Below are 24,893 nucleotides of genomic sequence, written 5' to 3'. Positions count from 1 at the left end.
CTTTCGGAGCGCTGCTCCTTCATCAGATGGAGTGGAAATTCCTTCTGACGAAGGAGCAGTGCTCCGAAAGCTAGTGGCGTTTGCTACCAAATAAACCTGTTGGACTTTAACCTGGTGTTGTTAGACTCCTTGCTGTGTTCACCCCAGTCCAACGCCGGCATTTCCACATCATGACTTCCAGCAGAAACAGGGATTGAAATCCAGATCATATGCCATGCCACCCCCCCCCCCCCTCCCCCAACAATATTTCAGAATTTGCATGCACTGGGCAGACAACAGTGGTCCTAACAGGGATGGGGTAAGGTTGAGTTTCTGAGATATTGATAGGCCTCAATGACAATTTTTTTCTCCATTTTCAGACAGCGTAATGGAAGACAAAATCCAACTCCTGGTGTCACCATAAAAGTTCACCACTATTGTGGGCCACCATTGTGTTCCAATTGCATTTGAAATTTCCCAGCTTTTTTATCAAATGACATAATTTAAATGTATCATCTAATGCAACTTCTGGTATATTCAGACCTCATCTTCAATCCTCTATCTTTAACAAATGGGGGCATGATATCATTTCACAAATAATTGGACTGGCATTAACTTCTCTCAGCCTGAACTATGCAAAGATCTGCTGATAATCTGGGGCAGTGTTGCTTCTTAAAAGAAAACAAAAACATCTGGGGTTCTTTGGAATAAAACTATACTGATATCAATGATGCAAATACAGTTTTAACGGTGGCACTCAAAATCTATAACGTTATGCTTTGTGTTCTGCAGCTGCCAGCCTTCTTGACAACATGTTCAGCAGGAAACAGTTTTAAGTCACAAGTCAACTGCAGCTATTGATATTCTGCCTTCTTTAATATATACTTGGAATCTTTTTTATTATGAGAAAGACTTACATGGGTCAAATATTTATGTGAAAACCTAGAAGTGATGCATGTTTCCTGCAGTAAGTAAATCAGTTGTTGCTGCCATGCCTTGAGAGGTGATGGACAGATGGAGCAGCTATTAGATTACAACACCCGCATTATTAGTCTCTTGAGACTTTGATTTAAAAAATGGAATTAAAAGAAACAATCTCTGCTTGTTTAAAAATAACTTAGCACAAGTTTTAAAACAGTGATTGATGGTGCAGAAATTATTAAATAAACTGCGGTAATTTTATGAATTTGCGCTCCTGTGCTCTCATGTTCCTGAGGTGGAGTTTCACCCGTCGGGAATGCACACTAGCCCTTAGTGCAAGCAGGGATCAAAGAGAGCTTGGCTGCAGAGGTCAACAAACGGCAGGCTTTTCTGTCTGAGAGTGCATATTCATAAAATTACCCACTGCATTTTTGTTTTGGCGTACGAAGTTCAGAAAATACTGGTACTGACTGTGTCCCATCAATCATAGTGGTGCTTGTATGATTTTCTTTCATTGAAAAGTGTAGCTCCATTTTGCTGTAACGATCTAGCAGGTGGTGCTTTGGCGGTGTACGTTTGTTAAAAGATTGAGCCGCTATGAAAATGGGTATGGAATTCACACAAAGGGCTGAATTTTGTGTGAGTTGGGAGGCATGGCGGGAGTGGGGGGAGGTTGAAAAACTGGGATGGGATGAGCTTGCTCTGAAACTCGATGTCGGTTCAGGATTTTAGCAGTGGCGGGAAAACTCCGAGGCGGTGTTAATGTTGCCAGGCTGCGAGTTAAGTTGCTGAGCAGGCATTTAACTTGCATTTGCATGGAGATCACGTCAACTTTGAGGGCTCTTGAAATTAAGCAACAGCACATGGGGATCACCTGCCTTCAAATTCTCATCTGGTTAAAGATGGAGGTACCAAGGCAGATACTCTGTGCTGCTTCAGAAAGGCAGCCATTGGGAGTGCTGGGTGAAAGCAGGTCGGGGAACAGAGGGACGGGCAGATATCGGTCAACAGCGATACAGCATAAAGCGGAGTAGAGAGATTGTTGCATTCACGGCGAGGGTGGGCAGCTAAGGGTGCCAAATTCTCTGAAAGGGTGGGAGAAGAAGGAGCAACGTTACATGCTCAGAGGATCTGAGAGTCAAAGGGAAAGCATCAAATAATCTTTCAAGGGTCAGCACATCTGGGGTGGAGAAACCATTGGGTGCGAGTCTCAGACACCTGATCTTTGTAAATCCCTGTGCTGTGCTGCAGAGGCACAGAGGGATGTTTGGCCAGGTATTGTCTGGAAAGGCAGTGCCCCACCAGTGGAGTGACAGAAGGCCATACTCAGAAGGGCTTTTCTGTGTCAGAGAGTTTATCAGACTCGCCTTAACTATCTGCAAATGTCCAATTGCCAGTGTCGGTGAAGACCTCTACCAGGTAGGCTGGCACAGAATTATGCACCATTTTGCAGGATGAGCTGAGATCCAAGGACCTCAGTGGATATTCAATACTTGTAGCCCTGAAGATCACTGTGGCATTCAACTTATATGCATCCGGATCTTTCCAGGGATCTACTGGGGACATGTGTAGGATCTCACAGGCAGTAGCTTATCTCTGCATCACGGAGGTGACTGATATCTCGTTCAGGAGGGCTGGTGACTACTGACATTTAGGTGGAGCGAGCCATCAGCTTCAGATCCAATGCTGGATTTCCACAGATGCAAGGTGTCCAGTTTCAGCCAGCAGCCTTCATCAACAGGAAGGACCTGCATTCCATCAATGTCCTACTGGTCTGCAACCACCAAAAATCCACCTTGCAGATTTGTGCCTGGTTCCCAGGAAGCAGCCTTGACTCCTATAGATGCAGGCAGCTTTTCCACATCCCCACCTTGAGCATTCTTCAGGGATGCATTCTTGGTAACACAGGCTACCCATTGGAGACAGGGTTTCTCATAACTGTAAGTAATGCAGCAGGGGAGAGCTACAATATCTGTCACGGGTCATTCCAAATGACTGCTGGTCATTGGGCTGCTAAAAATGAAACTCTGATCCCTTGATCAATCTAGTGAAGCCCTGCAGTGTGCCCCAGCCAGAGTCTCATGCATTGTGCTGGTCTGCTGTGCTCTCTACAATCTAGCAGTGCAGAGGATGGAGGCCTTGCATCATGAAGACATGGCTGATTGTGAGTCTTCATCCAATGAGGGGGACATGGGGTGGATGCTGAGCAATCAGCTCAGGGTGAAGAAGCCCTTGAAATGTTTTAAAGTTTATTTATTTATTAGTGTCCCAAGTAGGCTTACATTAACACTGCAGTGAAGTTACTGTGAAAATCCCCCAGTCGCCATACTTAGGCACCTGTTCAGTTACACTGAGGGAGAATTTAGCATGGCAAATGCATCTAACGGGCACGTCTTTTGGACTGTGGGAGGAAACCGGAGCACCCAGAGGAAACTCACACAGACACAGGGAGAACGTGCAGACTCCACGCAGACAGTGGTCCAAGCCAGGAATCGAACCCGGGTCCCTGGCGCTGTGAGGCAGCAGTGCTAACCACTCTGCCACCATATCGGCGAGGAACATTGAACGACACACAAGGGGGGCATGAGACAATCTAGTATACCCAGTTCCTGCCCCATGAAGTCCTTTCCTAATGAACTTAGTAAAGATTCACCTCAATGTATACCACCTGTCACAATCCAACACCAAGAGCCGAGGTCATCACATGCACTCTTCGCAAAGCTGAGACGATGAGCAAATGCTAATAAACTCTACACTGGCAAACCATTGAGCAAACAAAGGTGAGGGTAGCTTCTGTCAAGGCACAAAGAAAAGTTTGAGAGGTTTTCTACAATCAAAGTGACCTCCCTTTATTTAAAGTCTCGAAACAATCAATAATCACATCCAGTTGTTAACACCTGGCGGACCCCAAGTTCACCTAAGCATCCTTCATGCACTTACTGCATTCCTATGAGGTGCTGCCTCTGCGCTCACAGCTGAGGTGTCAGCAGATTGCATGAACTTACTGTCCTGTGGCTAACCTTAGCAGCTATCCACTGGCAGCCAGAGGCTAGTGGGTCTCGGCATGCTGAAGGACTGCACCAGGAACTTCCACAGTTAACGCTGCTACTGGAGCTGGATCACTGCCAAGTGGGCTGAGGAGCTGCTGCCTACGCTCGGACTGCCCTGAGAGGAGCCCCCAGTTGTGAAAGGCAGCCACACCTCATCCCTTTCATCCCTTTCAAGGTTCACTTGAATCTCCCTGCTGACCAGAGAAGGATGAGGCCCTGGTGGAGACTCAGGTGTCTTGTTCCTCTCTCACCTTGTCGCATTGAACTCATGGAAGATGTGCAACTCTGCTCTCATCTGCAGAACTTGACTCTTCATGAAGGTCACCAATCTCTCAGTGGAGGAAGATATATGCTCATGTGCCTGAGACATGGCAACAATTATGGCCTGGATGGACTCCTCCATCATTCGCTCGTGGCCGTGCACTGTTTCCAGTAAGTTTGCAAAATGCGCCCTCATGTTTCGCTGAAACTCCAGCATTTCTTGTGTGGCCGAGTGGCTCATCAAAAACCCGGGACAGAGCATGGCACAGTCTCCCATACTCCTCCGATTGACAATGGTCTTGCCTTTCACAGCCTCTCAGCATTTTAAATATGGTGCCAGCATCTGCATTCTCATCACCTGATGTCCTGATCGTCACCTCTTGCCAATGCCACATCCTGCATTAGGGAACAGAACTATCCTCTCAGTTATGGTGCTGGGAGTTGAGGAATTGAATCAGACATAAATGAGGTGAATATTAATAGTATTTTCGTGCTGCTTTCTATTGCATTAAGAAAGTGTGCCTCATCTCACCCTTCATTGGTTAAATCAAACTGTTGCTGCAATGTTTTTCCATTTAAATATTTTGAATATTTCTTTTGCAATGATTGAAGGAATGTACAATAATTTACTTAAAGGGAACGGCTATAAGGATTGACAAAACTTTATCCCATGTGACTGTGGGACAGAACGTGTGAATAACTTCATTTGAGGCTTTTGGAAGGTTTGAATATGTTAAAACTGTGCAGAATGGAGTGAATTTACAATAGTTTTCATCTAACGTATGTAGAAATCCACCAGCTTGTTTGTGAGTTTTTTCAAGCATGCTCCTGAGAAATCCACACTAGTAGACTTCTGTTCACACTCTATGAAGTGTACATAGTATGACTACAGCTACTTAATTACAGGATGCAGGTTAGTGAGAGCCATCACTTGGGAATTTCCAAGTATGCACAGGGATACAGCAAGGGCTTTAACAATTGAAACCATACAGCTGTTATGCCTGCTAACATTAGCTAAGTAATAGTGTGAAGTCCACTTCCCAGCAAACTAGTTCATTAAATTAATTTCTTCTGCATCAGCTTTTCCAAATCAATGGATCCTTACTTTGACCTGTTGTGTCAAATGGCAATTGATCAGTATTAAGCTGTGGCCAGATCGCACTGATGGCTTGCTGGAGCTCTGAATTTGTCCTCCTGTAAAGTAACTTTTTTGGTCATGGCTGATAGTAGACTTTCTCCAATTGAAAATGGTTTGAGAATCATTTCACTCCAATGGTCTCTCTGCAATCAGGTTCTAGAAACCGATGAGAAGGAACGTCTGAATGTCTACAACTCAGCAATGCGCATGAATTAATTTTGATCATGGAAACTGGTTGAAAATTAGATCAAAATCGGAAAGCTCAGGAACCCACGTTATTTAGCGCTGACTACTTTGTAAATACCTCATTCAGACTGAACTGAAGCACCCCGGTAATAGGCCAATTTTGAGTTTGGGGATTCATCTGTTGAGCTGTCCTTCAAGAATAACATGTGCATCTCGAACCAAAATAATCACATTAAATAGGAGAAGGAAGTTAATTGAGAAAAGTGGCCTGGAATTTCCTTTCAGAGCACAACCCAGAGATTGCATTCCAATTTCATCCAAAGCCATGTTATTTTGCAGATGGCAAGTTGCATCCACATATTCCACTCTCATTAAAATATGCCTAACCTGTAATCAAACATTAATCAGCTTAAACAACTGAGGCTCAAAAAGCACTGAAACCACACCTTAATCTAGTGCATCTTAAAAATAAAGTTTCAGCTTATTGAAACATCATTTAAGCAATCTAGCCACGGATAATGTTTAAGAACCTGCAGTCAGGGAAGTGTTTCAATTTTTAATGGGACTTGTACTTTGTCATACAGCTTAGAGCACAGCTTAGAATAAGAAGATACCTTGCCATGAAAACTTAGTCAAAGAAAGGGAAAATATACAGCGGGTCTTAGTGAAAATATATTCAATAAAAAAGCAGCAAAACTGTTTTCCTCTGTGCTGCATCCAGAAACATAGCTTCAATGTTAAGTAATCCAACACCCCCACCAAACCCTCCACTCCATTTATCCCCAACCCCAACCACCATAAAAGCATAATTGAATAATCCTTACATCTGAGAGTCATACACTTGCTAGTCTTGTAGGCAGAGATTTGGTCAGACAAAAGGTTTGATGGTCAGCCATTAAAGATTGAGGAGACTTGACTTGGATATGCTGTAGTTATGAATGTAACTCACCTTTGATTTGATTTATTAATTGCTTTATTAATGCCACATGTATTGGACAGTGAAAGCTATTGTTTCTTGCGCTATATAGACAAAACATACCATTCATAGAGTAGATAGGGGGGAAAGAAAGGGTTCAGAATATAGTGTTACAGCTTTCTTAACTATGGTGCCAGCGTGAAGGGTCCAGGACAGGTTGTTGGTGATCCGGACGCCTAGAAACTTGAAGTTCTCTGCCATTTCCACTTCATCACCATTAGACAAGGACATGTTCTCCACTACACTTCCTGAAGTCGATGACTATCTCCTTTGTTTAGTTGGCATTGAGAGAGAGATTATTGTCATCACACCAGTTCACCAGATTCTCTATCTCTTTCCTGTACTCCGTCTCGTCATTGTTTGAGATCCAACCCACTGCAGTGGTGTCATCAGCAAACTTGAAAATGGAGTTGGAATGGAATTTGGCCACACAGTCATAAGTGTATCAGGAGTATAGTAAGGGGCTGAGGACACAGCCTTGTGGGGCACTGGTGTTGAGGATAATCATGGAGGAAGTGCCATTGCCTATCCTTACTGATTGCGGTCTGTGGGTTAGGAAATCTAGGATCCAGTCGCAGAGAGAGGAGCCAAGCCCTAGGCCACTTCATCTGAAGTTTAGCAATATTTTCAGCCACAGAATGAGTTTGTGCCCGATCACACGAATCCATATGCTTTTTAAGAGGAAAATCTAGGCCATTGTGTTCAAGAAACACGGTTAAGAGAAAGCATCAAAGCTGATTAGGTTAATAATAAGACAGGGTGGTGGGAGTCCTGAGACCTTGTTTAAAGGTGGGAGAAAGATTCAGAGGATTGTTTTGTATTTGTGACTAATTATTAAATAGACTTTATGCAACTTATGTGAATTTCAAGTGTTTATATTCTTGAATTACAATTTTAAATCTTATGTGTTAATTCCAAGAACTTAACGTATGGCTATATTTAAATATTGTGGATCTAAGGAAGAGAACCAAAGCTAATGTCATATTACCTCATTTAGATCTTTTAGTTAACTTGTTGAAATAACAGATTGAATGCAGCAATTGTAGGTCGACATAATGATCATATTTGCTTGAATCAACCTTTAGGTGTTTCTCATAAGGAAGATATTTGATCCTAATTCCACTGAAAGTGACCAAAGACCAAAGCATTTACTGAGGATTGGATGGTATATATAACTTTTTATGGCTCCAAACATGGCACCTTCTCATGTTAGTTCTAAGTAATACAATGCCACTGTGAAATTTAAAAAAAACGTAAGCACCACAAGGTTTGTATTAAACAAATGTGAAGAATGTGTTTCCAATCATATATTGAACTTATCCATTCTAGATTGCTGGAGGAAATTAGATCAAAGTATTGAATTTGCAAAAAATGTACCCAATAAAGTGGTTAGATTTTACTGTTAACTAAATGTGAATATTTGCTTTTCATAGGGGTTGTTGGTGATTACATTTTCCAGAAAATGGCTGTCGTATCAGATATCATTCAGATGATTTACCATAAGAGACGCTGTAACCGCTACCATTGCATTGCTGCAAATCAAAGTAACACAAAAATACTGAAACATTACCATAATTTTATTTTAAGGGTGATAGAGTTATCAGGTTAAAGTCCAACAGGTTTATTTGGTAGCAAACGCCACTAGTTTTCGGAGCACTGCTCCTTCGTCAGGTGAATGGGAGATCTGTTCACAAACGGCAAACACTGTTTGCTGTTTGTGAGCTGATCTCCCACTCACCTGAAGAAGGAGCAGCGCTCCGAAAACTAGTGGCGTTTGCTACCAAATAAACCTGTTGGACTTTAACCTGGTGGTGTTAGACTCCTTACTGTGTTTATCCCAGTCCAACTCCGGCATCTCCACATCAGAGTTATCAGGCGCAGGTTGAATTCAATTCAATTCAATTTTATTGTCATTGTATAGTGCACAAATCCAAATACAACAAAAAGTGAGCTTACAAGCACCCAAGAAATAAAGAAAGAAGCAAATGCAAGTAGTCATTATAAAATAGTGCCAATAGTCATTAAGTGTATCCGTGCATATTGCACAATACCCATTGCCTGGGAATATGTTAAAGGATGGAGTTCAGCTGATAACAGCTCTGGAGAAGAAGCTGTTCCTGAGCCTGACCGTATGGGTTCGAATTCATCTGTAGCTCCTCCCAGCTAGCAGGGGGGGCAAACAGTCTTTTGCTGGATTGGGTGGGATCTCCAGTAATGCTGAGAGATCTCCGCAGACAGTGTTTGTGATATATGTCCTGGATGGCTGGTAGCTGGGTGCCGATGATGTATTGGGCACTTTTGACGACCCGCTGCAGAGCTTTCCGGTCAGAAATGGAGCGACTGCCGTATCACACCGTGATGCAGTCCAACAAGATGCTGTCTATTGAACCTCACTATGAACCTGACTATCTCAGCCAAATAACCAAATAATTGAGCGGCATGGTGGCACAGTGGTTAGCACTGCTGCCTCACAGCACCAAGGACCTGGGTTCAGTTCCTGGTGTAGAGTTTGCACATTCTCTCCAGGTCTGCGTGGGTTTCTTCTGGGTGCTCCAGTTTCCTCCCACAGTCTGAAAGACGTGCTGATTAGGTGCATTGACCCAAACAGGCACCAGAGTATGGCGACTAGGGGAATTTCACAGTAACCTCATTGCAGTGTTAATATAAGCCTTACTCGTGACTAATAAATAAACTAATCACCCAATCCCATCCTTAACCCATATCCTTGCATGCAGGTTATTTAGCAGAGGTCACTGGTCAGTCAGGAATTTGACCCTGGCTGACCTTTCTTCTCCCTAAGATCAGGGCACTGAAGCCAACAGGAAAACCCACTTATCAGTTTGGATGAGATTAGGGCTCAAACCTTCCAATCAGCACCGGAGCTGCTGAGTCCAATGTTCGTCAGATACAAAAATACACACTTACCTGGATGTGTTGAAAATGGCCAGACTTCCACTCTACAATGTGGGAGAACTCACTCAGAGCGGGGATCTTTGCAGAGAGCGGTGAAGAGAATCAGCGCAGAAGACATGTCCCCTTTTTACAGCACTAGCTCCCATAAAATAAGTTTAAATGTCTAGTATGAATGTTAGTGAATGGGTACGTGGGGATACTGGGTGAGGTAAGTGGGCAGGGTGAAAGGTGGGTAGAGGTGTCAGGGAGTAGTCGGGTCAGGAGGGATTGTCAGGTCATGTCAGGTTGGGGGCAGTCTTGAGGTTGGGTGGGAGTGTCAGTTCGGTCAAGGGTTAGCTGGTTGGTGGGGGCTAGTCAGGTCGGGTCGGGGGCTTAATCCAGTTTGGGGGTGGGTCAGGGCAGGTCGGAGGGGGGTGGTGGTGGTGGTCAGTGTTAGTGATTGGAGGTGTCAGTTGTATAGTTACCCAGGAGTTAGACTAGAAATTTTCTGTCTAACATTTCCTGGGTAGCTATCTAAATAATCTGAATTTTCCTACTCTAATTCAGAGTTAGAGACTTTCTCGGAGGGACCTGGGAATTGGCTCATCAGAAGTTTAGATTTCCCAGGCAATTCCCATGTCGTCTGTACGCAATTCGAAATTCCTGCGGGTCCCAATGCACATCTTGGGTCGGACACGCTCAGTGATCTACGTTAACTACTAGTGTAGCAGTAATTCGATTTTAAAATTCTCATTCTTGTTTTCAAATTTCTCCATGGCTTTGCATCTTCCTATGTCTGTAACCTCCTCAAGCACTGCAGCCTTCTGAGATCCCTGTGCTCAACCAATTCTAGCCCCTTGCACATCCCCAATTTTTATTTACTCTACCATTAGCCGCTGGGTGGGGGACTTTAATGCCCATCACCAAGAGTAGCTCAGTAGCAAAGCTACTGACCATGTTGGCCGAGTCCTAAAGTAAGCACACTATGTCCTGAAGGACATAGCTGCTAGTCTGGGACCTCAGCAGGTGGTGACGGAATCAAGGAGAGAAAGAAAATCCTCCTTCATCTCCTCCTCCCCAGTCTACCTGTCACAGATGCATTTGTCTATGAGAGGATCAGTAGGATTGACCACAGCACAGTGGAGACACAGCCCCAGTTTCACATTGAGTATACCCTCTTTCTTGTTGTGTGGCACTCCCACTGTTCTAAATAGGATAGATTTTGAACAGATCTAGCATCTCGAAACTGGGCATCCATGAGGCATTGTGGGCCATCAGCAGCAGCAGAACTATACTCAACCACAGTACCTCATGGCATAGCATATCCCCCTCTCTACCGTTACCATCAAGCCAGGGGATCAACTCTGGTTCAATGAAGGCTTTAGGAGATCATGCCAGAAGCAGAACCAGGCATATGTAAGAATGAGGTGTCAACCGGGTGAATGTACAGCACAGGACTACTTGCATGCCAAACAATATAAGCAGCAAATAATAGCCAGAGCTAAGCTATTCCACAAGCAATGGATCAAATCTAAGCTTTGAAGTCCTGCAACATCCCGTCAGGAATGGTGATTAAACAACTAACTGGAGGAAGTCTTTGCAAATATCCACATCCTCAGTGATGGGGATGCCCAGCACATCAGTGCAAGAGCAAAGGCTGAAGCATTTGCAACCACTTTCATTTGATTTGATTTGATTTATTATTGTCACATATATTAGTATACAGTGAAAAGTATTGTTTTTTGCATGCTATACAGACAAAGCATACCGTACATAGAGAAGGAAAGGAGAGAGTGCAGAATGTAGTGTTATAGTCATAGCTAGGGTGTAGAGAAACATCAACTTCATAAGAGGTAGGTCCATTCAAAAGTCTGATGGCAGTAGGAAAGAATCTGTTCTCGAGTCGGTTGGTACGTGTCCTCAGACCTTTGTATCTTTTTCCTAGTGGAAGAGAGTATGCCTGGGGTGCGTAGGGTCCTTGATTATGCTGGCTGCTTTTCTGAGGCAGCGTGAAAAGATATGCAGAGTCAATAGATGGGAGGTTGGTTTGCGTGATGAGCTGGGCTTCGTTTTCATGACCCTTTATCGTTTTTTGTGGTCTTGGGCAGAGCAGGAGCCATACCAAGCAGTGATACAACCAGAAATAATGCTTTCTGTGGTGCATCTGTAAAAGTTCATAAGAGTCGTAGCGGAAGTGCAGAAGTACCAGAAGTGCTGTCTGGATGATACATCTCAGCCTCTTCCAGTGGTCCCCAGCATCTCAGGGGTCAGCTAATTCGATTCACTCCACATGACATCAAGAAATGGCTGAAGGCACTGGATGCTGCAAAGGCTATGGGCCCTGATAATATTCCAGCAATAGTACTGAAGAACTATTCTCCAGAAATTGCTGCACACCTAGCCAAGTTGTTCCAGTACAGCTACAACACTGGCATCAACCAGCAATGTGGAAAATCTACCAGGAATGTCCTGTCCACAAAGTGATGGAAGGCATTGTCGATAGTGCCAGCAAGTGGCACGTACTCAGCAATAACCTGCTCACAGACGCTCAGTTTGGGTTCCGCCAGGGTCACTCGACTCTTGACCTCATTACAGCCTTGGCTCAAACATGGACAAACGAACTGAACTCAGCTGCTTCATCAATGACTTTCTTCCATCATAAAGTCAGAAGTGGGAGTGTTTGCTGATGACTGCACAATGTTCAGCAACATTTGTGCCTCCTCAGATACTGGTGCAGCCTGTGCCCAAATGCAGCAAAACCTGGGCACATTCAGGCTTGGGCTAATAAGTCACAAGTAACATTCATGCTACACAAATGCCAGGCAATGACCATCTCCAACAAGAGAGAATCAAACCACCTCCTCTTGACATTCAATGGCATTACCATCACTGAATCCCTCAATATCAACATCCTGGGGGTTGCCATTGGCCTGGACCTGAACTGGACCAGCCATATAAATACTGTGGCTACAAGAGCAGATTAGAGGCTGGGAATTCTGCAATAAGAAACTCAACTCCTGACTCCCCAAAGCCTGTCCATTATCTACAAGGTACAACTCAGGAGTGGAATGGAATACTCTCTACTTATCTGGATGACTACAGCTCCAACAGCCCAGAAGCTCAATACATCCAGGACAAATCAGCCCACATGATTGGAACCCCAACCACCGCCTTAAACATTCACTCCCTCCACCATCTTTACTTGAAACTATATCACCGATCCTTCACTGTCGCTAGGTCAAGATCCTGGAACTCCCTTCCTAACAGCACTGTGGGTGCACCAGTCCACATTGACTATAGCAGTTCAAGAAGACAGTTCGCCACCACCTTTGCAAAGACAATTAGGGATAGTCAATAAATGTTGACTTAGCCAGCAACGCTCACATCCCATGAACGAATATAAAAAAGAAACTCAAGAGACTCCTGCCATTGTCTCCAAGTGTAAATACTTTGCACCTTCTTCTCAGGAGAACAATCTAAACTTTCATTTGATCTCGAACAATTAACCCGTCCAGGCTAACTGTCAGGCAGACTGCAGAACAGTTCACATGGCCCCCTTCACTTACCCTAAATTTAAACCTGCAGTCCAAAAATATTATAAACCCCATAACTCTAACACATCTCAGAAATCCATATTACTCCACTTAAAATCAAGCTTGGTCATCAAACCATTTGCAGTGTTTTATACCACTTTAGTTGCAATTTGCTTAAATGCAATTTTGAACACTTATTTGTAGCATTTTTTACAAAATTGCTTGATGGGGAAAACTTTGAGGCTCACACGTTCCAGTAAAAGGTGAGCTCAGTTTGCGGCACTCATGCCTCTTAGTCAGAACTTTGGCTTTCAAGCCTACTGGGGACTTGAACGCATAAATCAGGTTGACACGAAGGCATATTACTTTGGGAGTGCTGCATTATCAGAGTTCTCATCTTTCCAATGAAATATTAAGCTGAGAGCCAATCTGCCTGCTCCTGTTGATATAAAAAAAAACCCATGGCAATTGTTCTGAAAAAGAGCAGGGCATTCTCACCAGGTAACTTGTTAGTTGCAAAGTGCTTTGGGTCACCCAGAGGGTGTGACAAGTGACAATATAAATGCAAGTTATTTCTTTAACACTGAGTCAATCAAGTAATTTCTACTGTAATGGGCCATAACAACAACTTGACATATCTCAGGATTGACTCTGCGTGCTGCTCACCTTATCAGATTTATTTCAAGCAACATGTCTGACCTGATTTTTGGCAATAGGTTATGTGATAAAATGAGTGGAAAACTAAAAGATCTGAGTTTGAACAGCAGAAAAAGTGATTACAAACAGAACATGTCAATGTGAGGTAAATACAAGATGGTGGGGGCGATTTTGAGCCCACACTCTCCATCTGTGGGAAAAGCGGCGCCTATTCAAAATCCAGAGAACGCGATTCACGCTGGTGAGTTTCCAAGTTCCAATCTTACTGGCCCCTGGCTGATGGAGTGATCTGAAACATGCCGCGGGACCGCAGAAAGCTCATTTTAATACATTAGCATGTCATTAGCAAGCACTCTCTCCGGATATTGAGCCAGCACCGAATTTTGAGTTGGCGCTAAACGTCAGCACCATTTACAACAGCTCTACACAAGCGTGAACCCGGCGCCTTCACCTCCAAGGGGGATTTCGGAGAGGAGCGCTCAGGCAGCCAGCATCCTCAGCGGTGGGCACTGCTCAGGGGGCTCCGAAGAGGACTTGGGGACAGATAAGTTCAACTTGGGGGAGTCCCACAGTCGCAATTCTGGGGGGAAAGGCCGGGAGGGGTTACTTGCAGGCCTTCTCTTCCCTTCATGCCGGGCACCCTCTGCTCTCAAAGGGTTGTGAGGGCTGGTATTCCGGCAGCGCTTCCCACATATCCTCCATCCTGGGTTCCTGTTCATATTGCTGCTGGGGGGAGTGCTCTTTCTTACTGGGGGCTAGCAAGAGGGTGGCAGAGACATAGCACCCGCACTCTCATACTCCAGAGGGATGAGGCGCCGGGTGAGCATGCTGGTACCCCCAAGTTTGGTGGCACAAAGCGACAGGCTGGTGGCTCTATTGGTGAACAAAGTGAAATTTAATAACATACAATCACAGCAGAATGGTAACCTTAGTGCTACAATGCCTGTATTCACCTGTGCCCACTAAGTGCCTATGGTTTCTTAATGTTCCTCACCCTCCCAGGTGTATCCCCAGGATCTACAGATAAAGCTGAGGCAGCCTGCTGGTTTCCACATCCTTTTGCCAGCTGATTTTGGCTGCCATCTCTTGCAGTTGTTGTGGAACAAGTGCTGGCGCCTGCTGGGGAGCTGTTAATATGGAGCTCCCCAGTGCCTGCAGCAGTTAAGTAGTTACGCGACGGGTGAATCAGAGGGAACATGTTGCAGGAGCGGCGTGAAACCCGTGGGAATAGAAATCTTTTTTAAGTTTATTAATTAATGTCACAAGCTCACATTAACACTGCAATGAAGTTACTGTGAAAATCCCCTAGTCACCACATTCTTGCACCTGTTCAGGTACACTGAGGGAGAATTTAGCATGGCCAATGCACCTGACCAGCACGTCTTTCGGACTGTGGGAGGAAACCAGAGCACCCGGAGGAAACTCACGCAGACACGGGGAGAACGTGCAGATTCCTCACATACAGTGACCCAAGCCGGGAATTGAACCCAGGTCCCTGGCGTTGTGAGACAGCAGTGCTAACCACTGTGCTGCCGTGCTGCCTTTAATCAGGTGTAAGTTTTGGCCTGAAAACATGCTGGCACGTGAAACACTACATTTTTGGTAAGATGTCATCCTATATGTAAGGATCTCTCTCTTTAAAGCTCTTTTCCAAACCTTCAAATTTGTAACAAAAATGGCTTTATACTCCTTACAATTATAACTAAGTTAATTCTAATTTATATTTTTTTGGGATAGTTGTAATTAAGAAGAGCAGCCTGCACTGAATCACAAAAGAACATCCACTCATATTTTAACAAGAGATATTTTATCTGCTTATTTTTACGTTATTTTTACCAGCTACACATGTGAATTTATATAAGGTGCCATTGGCAGCAGACACAATACTTTTAATTAAGTGTGCCTCTTAGTAATGCTTGACCTGACCTTGAGAAACTCAGTTGTATCACAAACCCAGTTTTGTGAGTGTCACCAGCAATCGCTGGCTCACCCGACAAAAGTAAAAGCACAGAAGCGGAATTCCTTCCCTTTTGTCGATGTGGATTGTGGGCCTTGACTTTGATGTGGAACAGAATAAGAAAGAAAAGTAGAGGAGGAGCTCCGTATGGGTGATTTTCCCCAAACAACATCTTTATTTTGTAAAAGCTCCTGAGATTCCAAGAGAATGGGTAGGAGACGTCATCATCGATGATTTGGTCGAGTGGGCAGAGAAGTAGCGGATGGAATTAATCCAGGAAAGTGTGAGGTAATGCATTTGGGAAGGGCAAACAAAGCAAGGGAATACTCAATAAACGGGAGGATATTGAGAGGGCTGAGCGACCTTGGAGTGCATGTCCACAGGCCCTTGAAGTTGGTAGGACAAGTGGATAAGATGGTAAAGAACGCACATGGAATGCTTTCTTTTATTGGGGGAGGTACTGAATACAAAAGGAGAGATGGTGGAACTGAATAAAAAGTTGGCTAGGCCACAGCTGGAATTTTGTGTGCTGTTCTGGTCACCACATTACAGGAAGGACATAATTGTTCTAGAGAAAGTACAGAGGAGATTTACAAAAATGTTGCCAGGACTTGAAAAATGCAGTTATGAGGAGAGATTGGATAGGCTGAGGTTGTTTTGATTTGATTTGATTTATTATTGTCACATATATTGGTATACAGTGAAAAGTATTGTTTCTTGCACACTATACAAAGCATACCGTTCATAGAGAAGGAGCGAGTGCAGAATGTAGTGTTACACTCATAGCTAAGGTGTAGAGAAAGATCAACTTAATGCAAGGGAGGTCCATTCAAAAGTCTGACAGCAGCAGGGAGGAAGCTGTTCTTGAGTCGGTTGGTATGTTACCACAGACTTTTGTATCTTTCTCCCGACGGAGGAAGGTGGAAGAGAGAATGTCTGGGATGCGTGGGGTCCTTAATTATGTTGGCTGCTTTTCCGAGGCAGTGGGAAGTGTAGACAGAGTCAATGGATGGGAGGCTGGTTTACGCGATGGATTGGGCTACATTCACGACCTTCTGTAGTTTCTTGCGGTCTTGGGTAGAGCAAGAGCCATACCAAGCTGTGATACAACCAGAAAGAATGCTTTGTAAGGTGCATCTGTAAAAGTTGGTGAGAGTCGTAGCTGACATGCCAAATTTCCTTAGATTTCCTGAAACTTTGTCAGTTTCCTGGAACTGGGGAGGCTGAGGGGTGATCTGATTGAGTTGTACAAGATTATGAGGGGCCTAGATAGAGTAGATAGGGATACCCTGTTTCCCCGAGCATCGAGGTCTATTACCAAGGAGCACAGATTTAAAGTGATTAGTAGAAAGATTAGAGGAAATATGAGGAAAAGCTTCTTTACCCAGAAGGAAGTGGGTGTTTGGAATTTGCAGCCTGCTCTGGTGGTGGAGGCAAAAACCCTCAACTTATTAGAAAGGCACCTGGATCAGCACTAAAAAGTGGTGCAACCTCCAAGGCTAGAGACCGGGTGCTGGAAGGTGGAATTAGAATGGGCAGCTCGGCCAGCACAGGCATGATGGGCTGAATAACCTCTTCCTGTGGCTAAGAAAGCTGAAGATGGATCTTCCTGTATATTTCCAGTCTGATCTATAACCTACTCAGAAAAGTAATGGGCGCAATAAATTCACTTTACATTTTTGTAGTTTTTAAATAAACCCTACAAAAAAAGTTAATTCTCAAATATTTTCAAGTATTTTAATTAATGAATTTTATGCATGAATGTTAGTGTTTATCAAGGTGAGGAGTGTTAGCATTGGAATTAGGAATGCTGTCAAAGGCATGTCCTATTCATAACTTTAAGCATGGACTGTGCTCGTATGGAAGCTTCTGGAGCTGGCTTTTATTTATTTAAAATGGCTGCTAAGGGGTCAAGTGATATTTGCAACTTCAACAGAGACTATCAAGCTTCTGGAAAGTTCTGAATTTACTACCCATGGGTGAGGGAACTTGCCCTTGAGTGACTCACCTAGACGGAAGCTATTCGTGGAATTCACACCTGCGATTGTTCAAAGCTTACCCCAAACACAGTATCAATGCACTCCTATCTCCAGGTTTGTAATGTAACAAAGGGAAGCTGATGAGACCAGTTATCCACATTTCAAGTGTTTTAAAAGATCACCATTTATCTCCTATTGTACAGCAATAGCCTTTTAGCTTTAAGTCATTCTGGGTGGACTTTGGCTGTTCACCATGTGACTGTAACTGGCTTCTGAGACTAAAATCTTCTATTATCCCAAGACCCTGGCTGCAGGATGACAGAGATTGGGACCTGAGTATTGAAGGACAGAAGCAAGGACAGGAAGTTAGGAAAAAGTGGAAGGTTGGCTGTGTTAAGTCATGATGGTGTTAGTGCTATAGAGATAAATGACCCAAGGTCAGGAAATCAGGCTGTAGAAGGTGTTAGGGTCAAGATGAGAAATGATAAAGGCAAGAAGTCACTTGTGGGAATGATGTACAATGCCCGCTAATTTTAGTTGCAAGGTAGGACATAGTATAAAGGAAGAGATAATGAGAGCTTGTCAGAAAGGTACATATTTACTGGAAACATTGGTAAAGATAGCATAGATGAGGAGTTCATAGAAGTTTCCAGGATAATTTCTTAAAACAACAAAAAAAGAGCAGTCTATACTAGCCCTGGTATTAATGCAATGAGATAGGGTTAACTGATAACCTTATGGTAGAGACACCCCTAACACACCTGATGAAGGAGCAGTGCTCTGAAAGCTTATGATGCCAAACAAACCTGTTGGATTTTAAGCTGGTGTTGTGAGACTTCTTCCTGGGTAGCAGTGATCATAATATGATTGAATTTTACATTCAGCTTGAAGGAGAGAAGAGTATTCCAAGAATAGGCAGCGGAAACAGAGTCTTTGAATGTTTTCAAGGCAGAGGTAGACAGACTCCTGATAAGCAAAGGGATTAAAGATTTACAGGGGTAGGCCGAAGGCTAGTCAGATCAGCCATGATCTTGTTGAATGGTGGAGCAGGCTTGAAGAGCTGAGTGGCCGACTCCTGCCCCTAATTCATATGTTCATAACGGATCAGAGGCAGTCAGTAGAATGTGGCAGATACCAGTTGCAGAGAAAGGTGATGCATCTCTGCCCTAAAACTGGCGGCTACAGCCGCAGTTCTCCAGAATTGGATGTGCCCACGCTGGTGGGAAAACAGGAATGTTTCCCACTGGATTCACCCACCTGAAAGATGCTAAAAGATCATGTCGAGCAACCTGCTGGCCAGATCCACTATTCCAAGATCGGATGGCCCTTTGTAAAGGGCCTCCCAATTTCCGGCTTGGAGACAGCCCCCACCCCCCACCCCCTTCCCCCCCCCCACTCCCCCCCCCCCCCCCCCCCCAAAAATTAAATGATTGTCCTCCTCACTGACCGGGGGAACACCACCAGCCCCTCACCAAAGCAGGGCTTCTCCCCCGCATCCACAAACATCAGGTAACCCCACCATCCTACAACATGGAGGCATGAGGGCGACCTAAGCCCACCCAACCCCAAGGATCCTTGATGGACTCTTCCACTGCAACCTGGCGGCAGCAGAGGGGAAAATGGCTGTGGACTTACTTCCTTGATCCTCCCCTCGGGGCCCAAGGCACCAGGCTAGGGTGTCAGTGCCCGGGTGGCAGGGGGTAGTCCACTGTTGGCACTGCCAAGGCATATGGCTTGAAGGGGGGTGCTGAGTGAGCTGTTTGAGGGGGAAGGGGGCCTGAGTGGGGGGTCTGAGGGGGAAAGGGGGCTAAGTGAGGGTTTTAATGGGGAAGGCGGGGGGGGGTCTGAGTGGGTGTCTAAGGGGAAAGAGGGGGAAAGGGGGCTGAGTGGGAGATCTGAGGGCGAAGGGGGGTGCTGAGTGGGCGGGGGGGTCAGGTATACGTTATGCCTGCGTTGTGTGGGGGGAGGATGCATCTCATTGCTATGGGGCTGGTGGTGCCCCTTGACCTTTGGGGTCCAACACACCTGGTCCTCGGTTGTGAGGACTTGTTGAAAAGCTCACCCACTACAGATCCCACTGGGGAGGCCGGTGAATAGCGAGAGATATTTGACTCGTGCTTCCAGCTCACTAACTATATGTTAACTACTGTATTTGAATATCCTGATCGGAGCTGGTGGGGCAGGCCGGAAGCTTCATTGATTCCCCATGGACCTTGTGGGGGGGGAGGGGGCGTTAATCACAATACCAAACAGACAGAATGGTAAAATATTGCTGCAACACTGGATAAATTACCAAATGTCTGGACCAGCCTCGTACTGCTGATCTCAGTGTGTCATCCAAGTTCTGAATATTCTTCTGAATATGTCATATTTTCCACTGAATATATCTTTGGAAAACATGAGTCAAAACACACAGAACAAAAATATGTAAAAGCTAATCAGATTTTTTGTCACTGTTTGATTCTAATGGAATGCTGATTGGGAAGTAGTTCTCCATTGAATAAGCAAATTAAACTTAATAGAAAGTTTAGTCCATACAGAGATTTTCATTCCTGTTTGCTGAGATATTTGTATTGTTTTGAATTAAACTAATAGTCAATTGGTGGGACAGAACTTCAGTATTGCTCAAAGAAAAAGACATGCTGTCGAAGTTTTTCAATTTGCAATTTGGACAAATGCTAGAATATCAGATTTCACTGCTGCCCTGTCAGCCTGGCAGCCTCACTGCTGCCCTGCCAGCCTGGCAGCCTCACTGCTGCCCTGTCAGCCTGGCAGCCTCACTGCTGCCCTGCCAGCCTAGCAGCCTCACTGCTGCCCTGCCAGCCTAGCAGCCTCACTGCTGCCTTGTCAGCCTGGCAGCCTCACTGCTGCCCTGCCAGCCTGGCAGCCTCACTGCTGCCCTGGCAGCCTCACTGCTGCCCTGCCAGCCTGGCAGCCTCACTGCTGCCCTGCCAGCCTAGCAGCCTCACTGCTGCCTTGTCAGCCTGGCAGCCTCACTGCTGCCTTGTCAGCCTGGCAGCCTCACTGCTGCCCTGGCAGCCTCACTGCTGCCCTGCCAGCCTGGCAGTTTCCCTGTTGTAGCACACTATATTGTGCTCTCAGCATTTGACCCTGGCTGCGCATAGCTCTGGAAACCCAGGCTCTGCCTGTTAAAGGTGGAATGCTGCATCAAATTCAGTTCATTGCCTCTTTGCGTATTTCAGTTACTTACCCAATCGCCATACGGGTTTCCCCTCTCGCCAGCAAACACATTCAGGTTAAACTTGGAATTGGGCAGGATCGTATCAGGTTCCAGACCTGACACCACTTTTCAGCCTTTGAACTCCCCACCTGTACCGGAGCCTGTCTCCCCTTAGGCAGTTACAATTGTGCTTTACAAAGTAGTGCATCTGGTGGGAACCTCAGCTGCTGGGATTAAGACTTTATAACATCAGCCTATATATTTGATTCTGAACTGCTTGGTTGTCTAAAAGTGGAAAGTGTGTTATAGACCAGCGAGTAGAGCTACACTGAAAAATCTCAATTCCCTTCCGTCCTGTCCATAATCAGCGTGGTATTTTTTTTTGGAAAGGTAGATGTGTTCATTTCCAAGCCCCAATTAGCAATTGGTCAATTAAAAGTATCAGCAGCAGACTTTTGTGAGTTTTAAATGAAGAGGATTATCGAATCTCACATTCCAGCAGCAAACTCTAAACGCCATGGGACTCACCTCACACATTTAAAGAAGATAGTGTACTCCTACAAGCACTAAGACAGTTAACAATTCACATGTCTAGCTCAGAATACAATCTTTTGGATCCTGTGATGAAGGAAATCCGTTCCATTCCGGAGTTCTCCGGAGTCAGATATCAGGATTATTGCAGGATTCCTTCAAAAAGATGAATGTTTAATAGATCATGAAATTAGTGACTCATAGTTTTCTTATCAGGAGCCCCAATCTCTTTATATGTGGCCTTCTAGGAATTCAGCTGGAATAGTTTGAAAATGTAGGTGGGGGGTGGGGGGGAGGGGGGGGGGGGGGAAGAGTGTGGAGATGGCGGGAGGATTCTTTGGACCCACTAGCTCCTGGCAAGAATCGTGATGACCCAGAGAATCGGGCGTCGGGTAAAGAGCCAGCGAATGGCCCATTGTCATGGGAGTGAGAGGGAAACCTCGGACTTAGAGGGAGGAGGGGGGTGGGGGTGGTGTGGTGCGATAGCCTCCATGAGGCCCAAGGGAAAACCACTGATGGATCTTGCTGTGTGGGATGCATTGAGTATGAGTTGCCCTGATCACAGGCAGTGGCCTGTCCAGCTGAAACTCATTACCTGAGCCTTTTAGAAGGCAGACCCTGGACTGGGCCTGCTGAACTGTAGTTCCAGGCAGGGACCAGTGTGTGTACACCGCAGTAGTGGTTTTCTGTAATAAACTATGTTCCTTTCCAGTCGGGTTTTCCAGTCGGATCCTGAACTTCCTAACTCACAGACCACAATCAGTAAGGATAGGCAACAACACCTCCTCCACGATCATCCTCAATACCAGTGCCCCACAAGGCTGTGTTCTCAGCCCCCTACTATACTCCTTATACACCTATGACTGTGCGGCCAAATTCCCCTCCAATTCGATTTTCAAGTTTGCTGACGACACCACCATAGCGGGTCGGATCTCAAACAATGATGAAATGGAGTACAGGAAAGAGATAGAGAATCTGGTGAACTGGTGCGGCAACGATAATCTCTCCCTCAATGTCAACAAAATGAAGGAGACTGTCATTGACTTCAGGAAACGTAAAGGAGAACATGCCCCTATCTACATCAATGGGGACGAAGTAGAAAGGGTCGAGAGCTCCAAGTTTTTAGGTGTCCAGATCACCAACAACCTGTCCTGGTCCCCCATGCCGACACTATAGTTAAGAAAGCCCACTAACACCTCTACTTTCTCAGAAGACTAAGGAAATTTGCCCTGTCAGCTACGACTCTCACCAACATTTGCAGATGCACCATAGAAAGCATTCTTTCTGGTTGTATCACAGCTTGGTATGGTTCTGCTCTGCCCAAGACCGCAAGGAACTACAAAAATAGCCCAATCCATCACGCAATCCAGCCTCCCATCCATTGACTCTGTCTACACTTCCCGCTGCCTTGGCAAAGCAGCCAGCATAATTAAGGACCCCACACACCCTGGACATTCTCTCTTCCATCTTCTTCCTTTGGGAAAAAGATACAAAAGTCTGAGGTCACGTACCAACCGATTCAAGAACAGCTTCTTCCCTGCTGCTGTCAGATTTTTGAATGGACCTACCTTGCATTAAGTTGATCTTTCTCTACACCCTAGCTATGACTGTAACACGACATTCTGCACTCTCTCGTTTCCTTCTCTATGAACGGTATGTTTTGTCTGTATAGCGCGCAAGAAACAATACTTTTCACTGTATGTTAATACATGTGACAATAATAAATCAAATCAAATCAAAGGTTTTCCTGAGTCATTACAGGTATCAGCAACATTATAGAAATCATCAAAAATAATGACCATTGTGATGCATTTTTGCTAAAGCAGCCACGTGATGTGCAATGTATCTTTGGCTGTCAGTCCCTCATTTCATAGAATGAATCATAGGATCATAGATTTACTGAACTCTCAAAGTCTACCACTGCAGAGAAGAACCAAATTGAAATGCAATGCATAAAAAAATGAAGAAAGGGCATTTCACACATGCTGCCATGAACTGCTTTGAGGAGATCTGGACCAGATATAGCTAATAGGTTAGGTGGTGAGAGATAAAAAAACAAGAAAAAAGAGGCAGAAGAATGCTAACATTAATCACAGTTTGTGCAACTATGGTATTTAAAAGAAATACGAGCAGTGATATTCTCTTAAATCGGCAGAGACTGGAATGCAAAATATTTTGCATTAACGATTAGCATTAATAAAATGTACATATGCTGGTAAACTGTTTGCATTGTTTGAGTATTAAAGTATAAAGTGTCGGATGGATTTAGAAAGAAAAATATAAAGTGTGTGGTGGATTTTGGTGCTCGATAGTAGGTCAGTAACCAAAGGGAAGGAATAAAAAAATCTCTACATCTCCTTAACTCAATTTTTATTTTTGTACAGGACATGAATGAAGTTCAAGAATCTGCAAAGCAAGGAGCTTCAATCATCGATTCATTAACAAAGCAGCGAAGCCCTGCTCTAACTGGACAGCTCCTTGTGGTTTGACTGCAGTCAGTCACAGATGTTGTGATGGCTGAACACTGGCTGAAGGAACATACTGCCCTCTGATGGCGGCTGTGAAAAACTGCAAGTATCCTCTGTCAACTTTTTCTCAGGAAGATTAACAGGACGCGAAATCCAGTTTAGAGCAGCAATCTGCTCTCAAAATTCAGAATCCAGAGTTACTAAGGTCAACAATATGAAGTCCACTTATCTGTTATTGTCCATCTTGCCCTAATGAAGACCCCATTCATTGGTGACCGTGTGAGAATCAGTTATGACTCGACTCTGATTGAGTTAACCCATCTTTATGAGTACAAGACTTACAGAAGAAATTCTACTCCACACCTTCAAAAAAAGGCTCTTCCCACCAGTGATATGAAATTACCTGGAATACAGCCAGACGGTACATTATGTTAATGGTGGTACAAAAACCTGAGGAGAGGTTCATGCGGGAGAGCTGTCATTTTGATTTAAATATTGAGTTTTGTTTTTAAATAATTGCCCAGTAACCATTTCTCCAGAAGATTACAGCGTGGTACTTTAAAGATGCTTAACAGGATCCGAAAGTTATTTTTTAAAAGATTGCTGTTCTACTTAGAGAATTAAACTCAGGCACTCACCTGATGAAGGAACAGCGCTCCGAAAGCTCGTGCTACCAAATAAACCTGTTGGACTTTAACCTGGTGTCGTGAGACTTCTTACGAGAGAATTAAAAGCAGTGGGAAAATAAAATTACAGTAAGTTAATTAAAAGCTTCTCAGCGCTGATTTCCACAGTGGTTAGCACTGCTGCCTCACAGCACCAAGGACCTGGGTTCAATTCCACCCTCGGGTCACTGTCTGTGTGGAGTTTGCATGTTCTCCCCGTGTCTGTGTGGGTTTCCTCCAGGTGTTCCGGTTTCCTCCCACACTCCAAAGATGTGCATGTTAGGTGGATTGGCCATGCTAAATTTCCCCGAAGTGTCCTAAGATGTGTAGGTTAGGTGGATTAGTGAGGTAAATGTATGGGGTTACGGGGATTGGGGGGGGGGGGGGGGGGTGGTCCTGGGTAAGATGTTCTTTTGGAGGGTCAGTGTGGACTTGATAGGCCGAATGGCCTCCTCTGCACTGTGGGGATTCTATGACTCTACAATATTCACAATGTTTCCATTTCAGTCCCTCTCAATT

At 44.7% G+C, this 24,893-nt stretch overlaps 1 protein-coding gene across 2 annotated transcripts in view; it reads left to right on the top strand.

The window, feature by feature from the left end:
- Positions 1 to 24,404, top strand: part of crppa (CDP-L-ribitol pyrophosphorylase A) — a 325,901-nt gene extending 301,497 nt beyond the window's left edge. The window contains exon 10 of one of the 2 annotated variants that reach the window (XM_078228170.1): positions 23,626 to 24,404. In XM_078228170.1, coding sequence (XP_078084296.1) covers positions 23,626 to 23,730 — 105 coding nt within the window. In that variant the 3' untranslated portion in view covers positions 23,731 to 24,404. The remainder of the gene's footprint in view (positions 1 to 23,625) is intronic. The other variant, XM_078228178.1, reaches the window with a different exon arrangement.
- The last annotated feature ends 489 nt before the right edge of the window (positions 24,405 to 24,893 follow it).

Source organism: Mustelus asterias, chromosome 2, assembly GCF_964213995.1.
Source record: "Mustelus asterias chromosome 2, sMusAst1.hap1.1, whole genome shotgun sequence".
Taxonomy (NCBI): domain Eukaryota; kingdom Metazoa; phylum Chordata; class Chondrichthyes; order Carcharhiniformes; family Triakidae; genus Mustelus; species Mustelus asterias.
The sequence above is the reverse complement of the archived record's forward strand: the minus strand, read 5'-3'. Positions and strand labels throughout refer to the sequence as shown.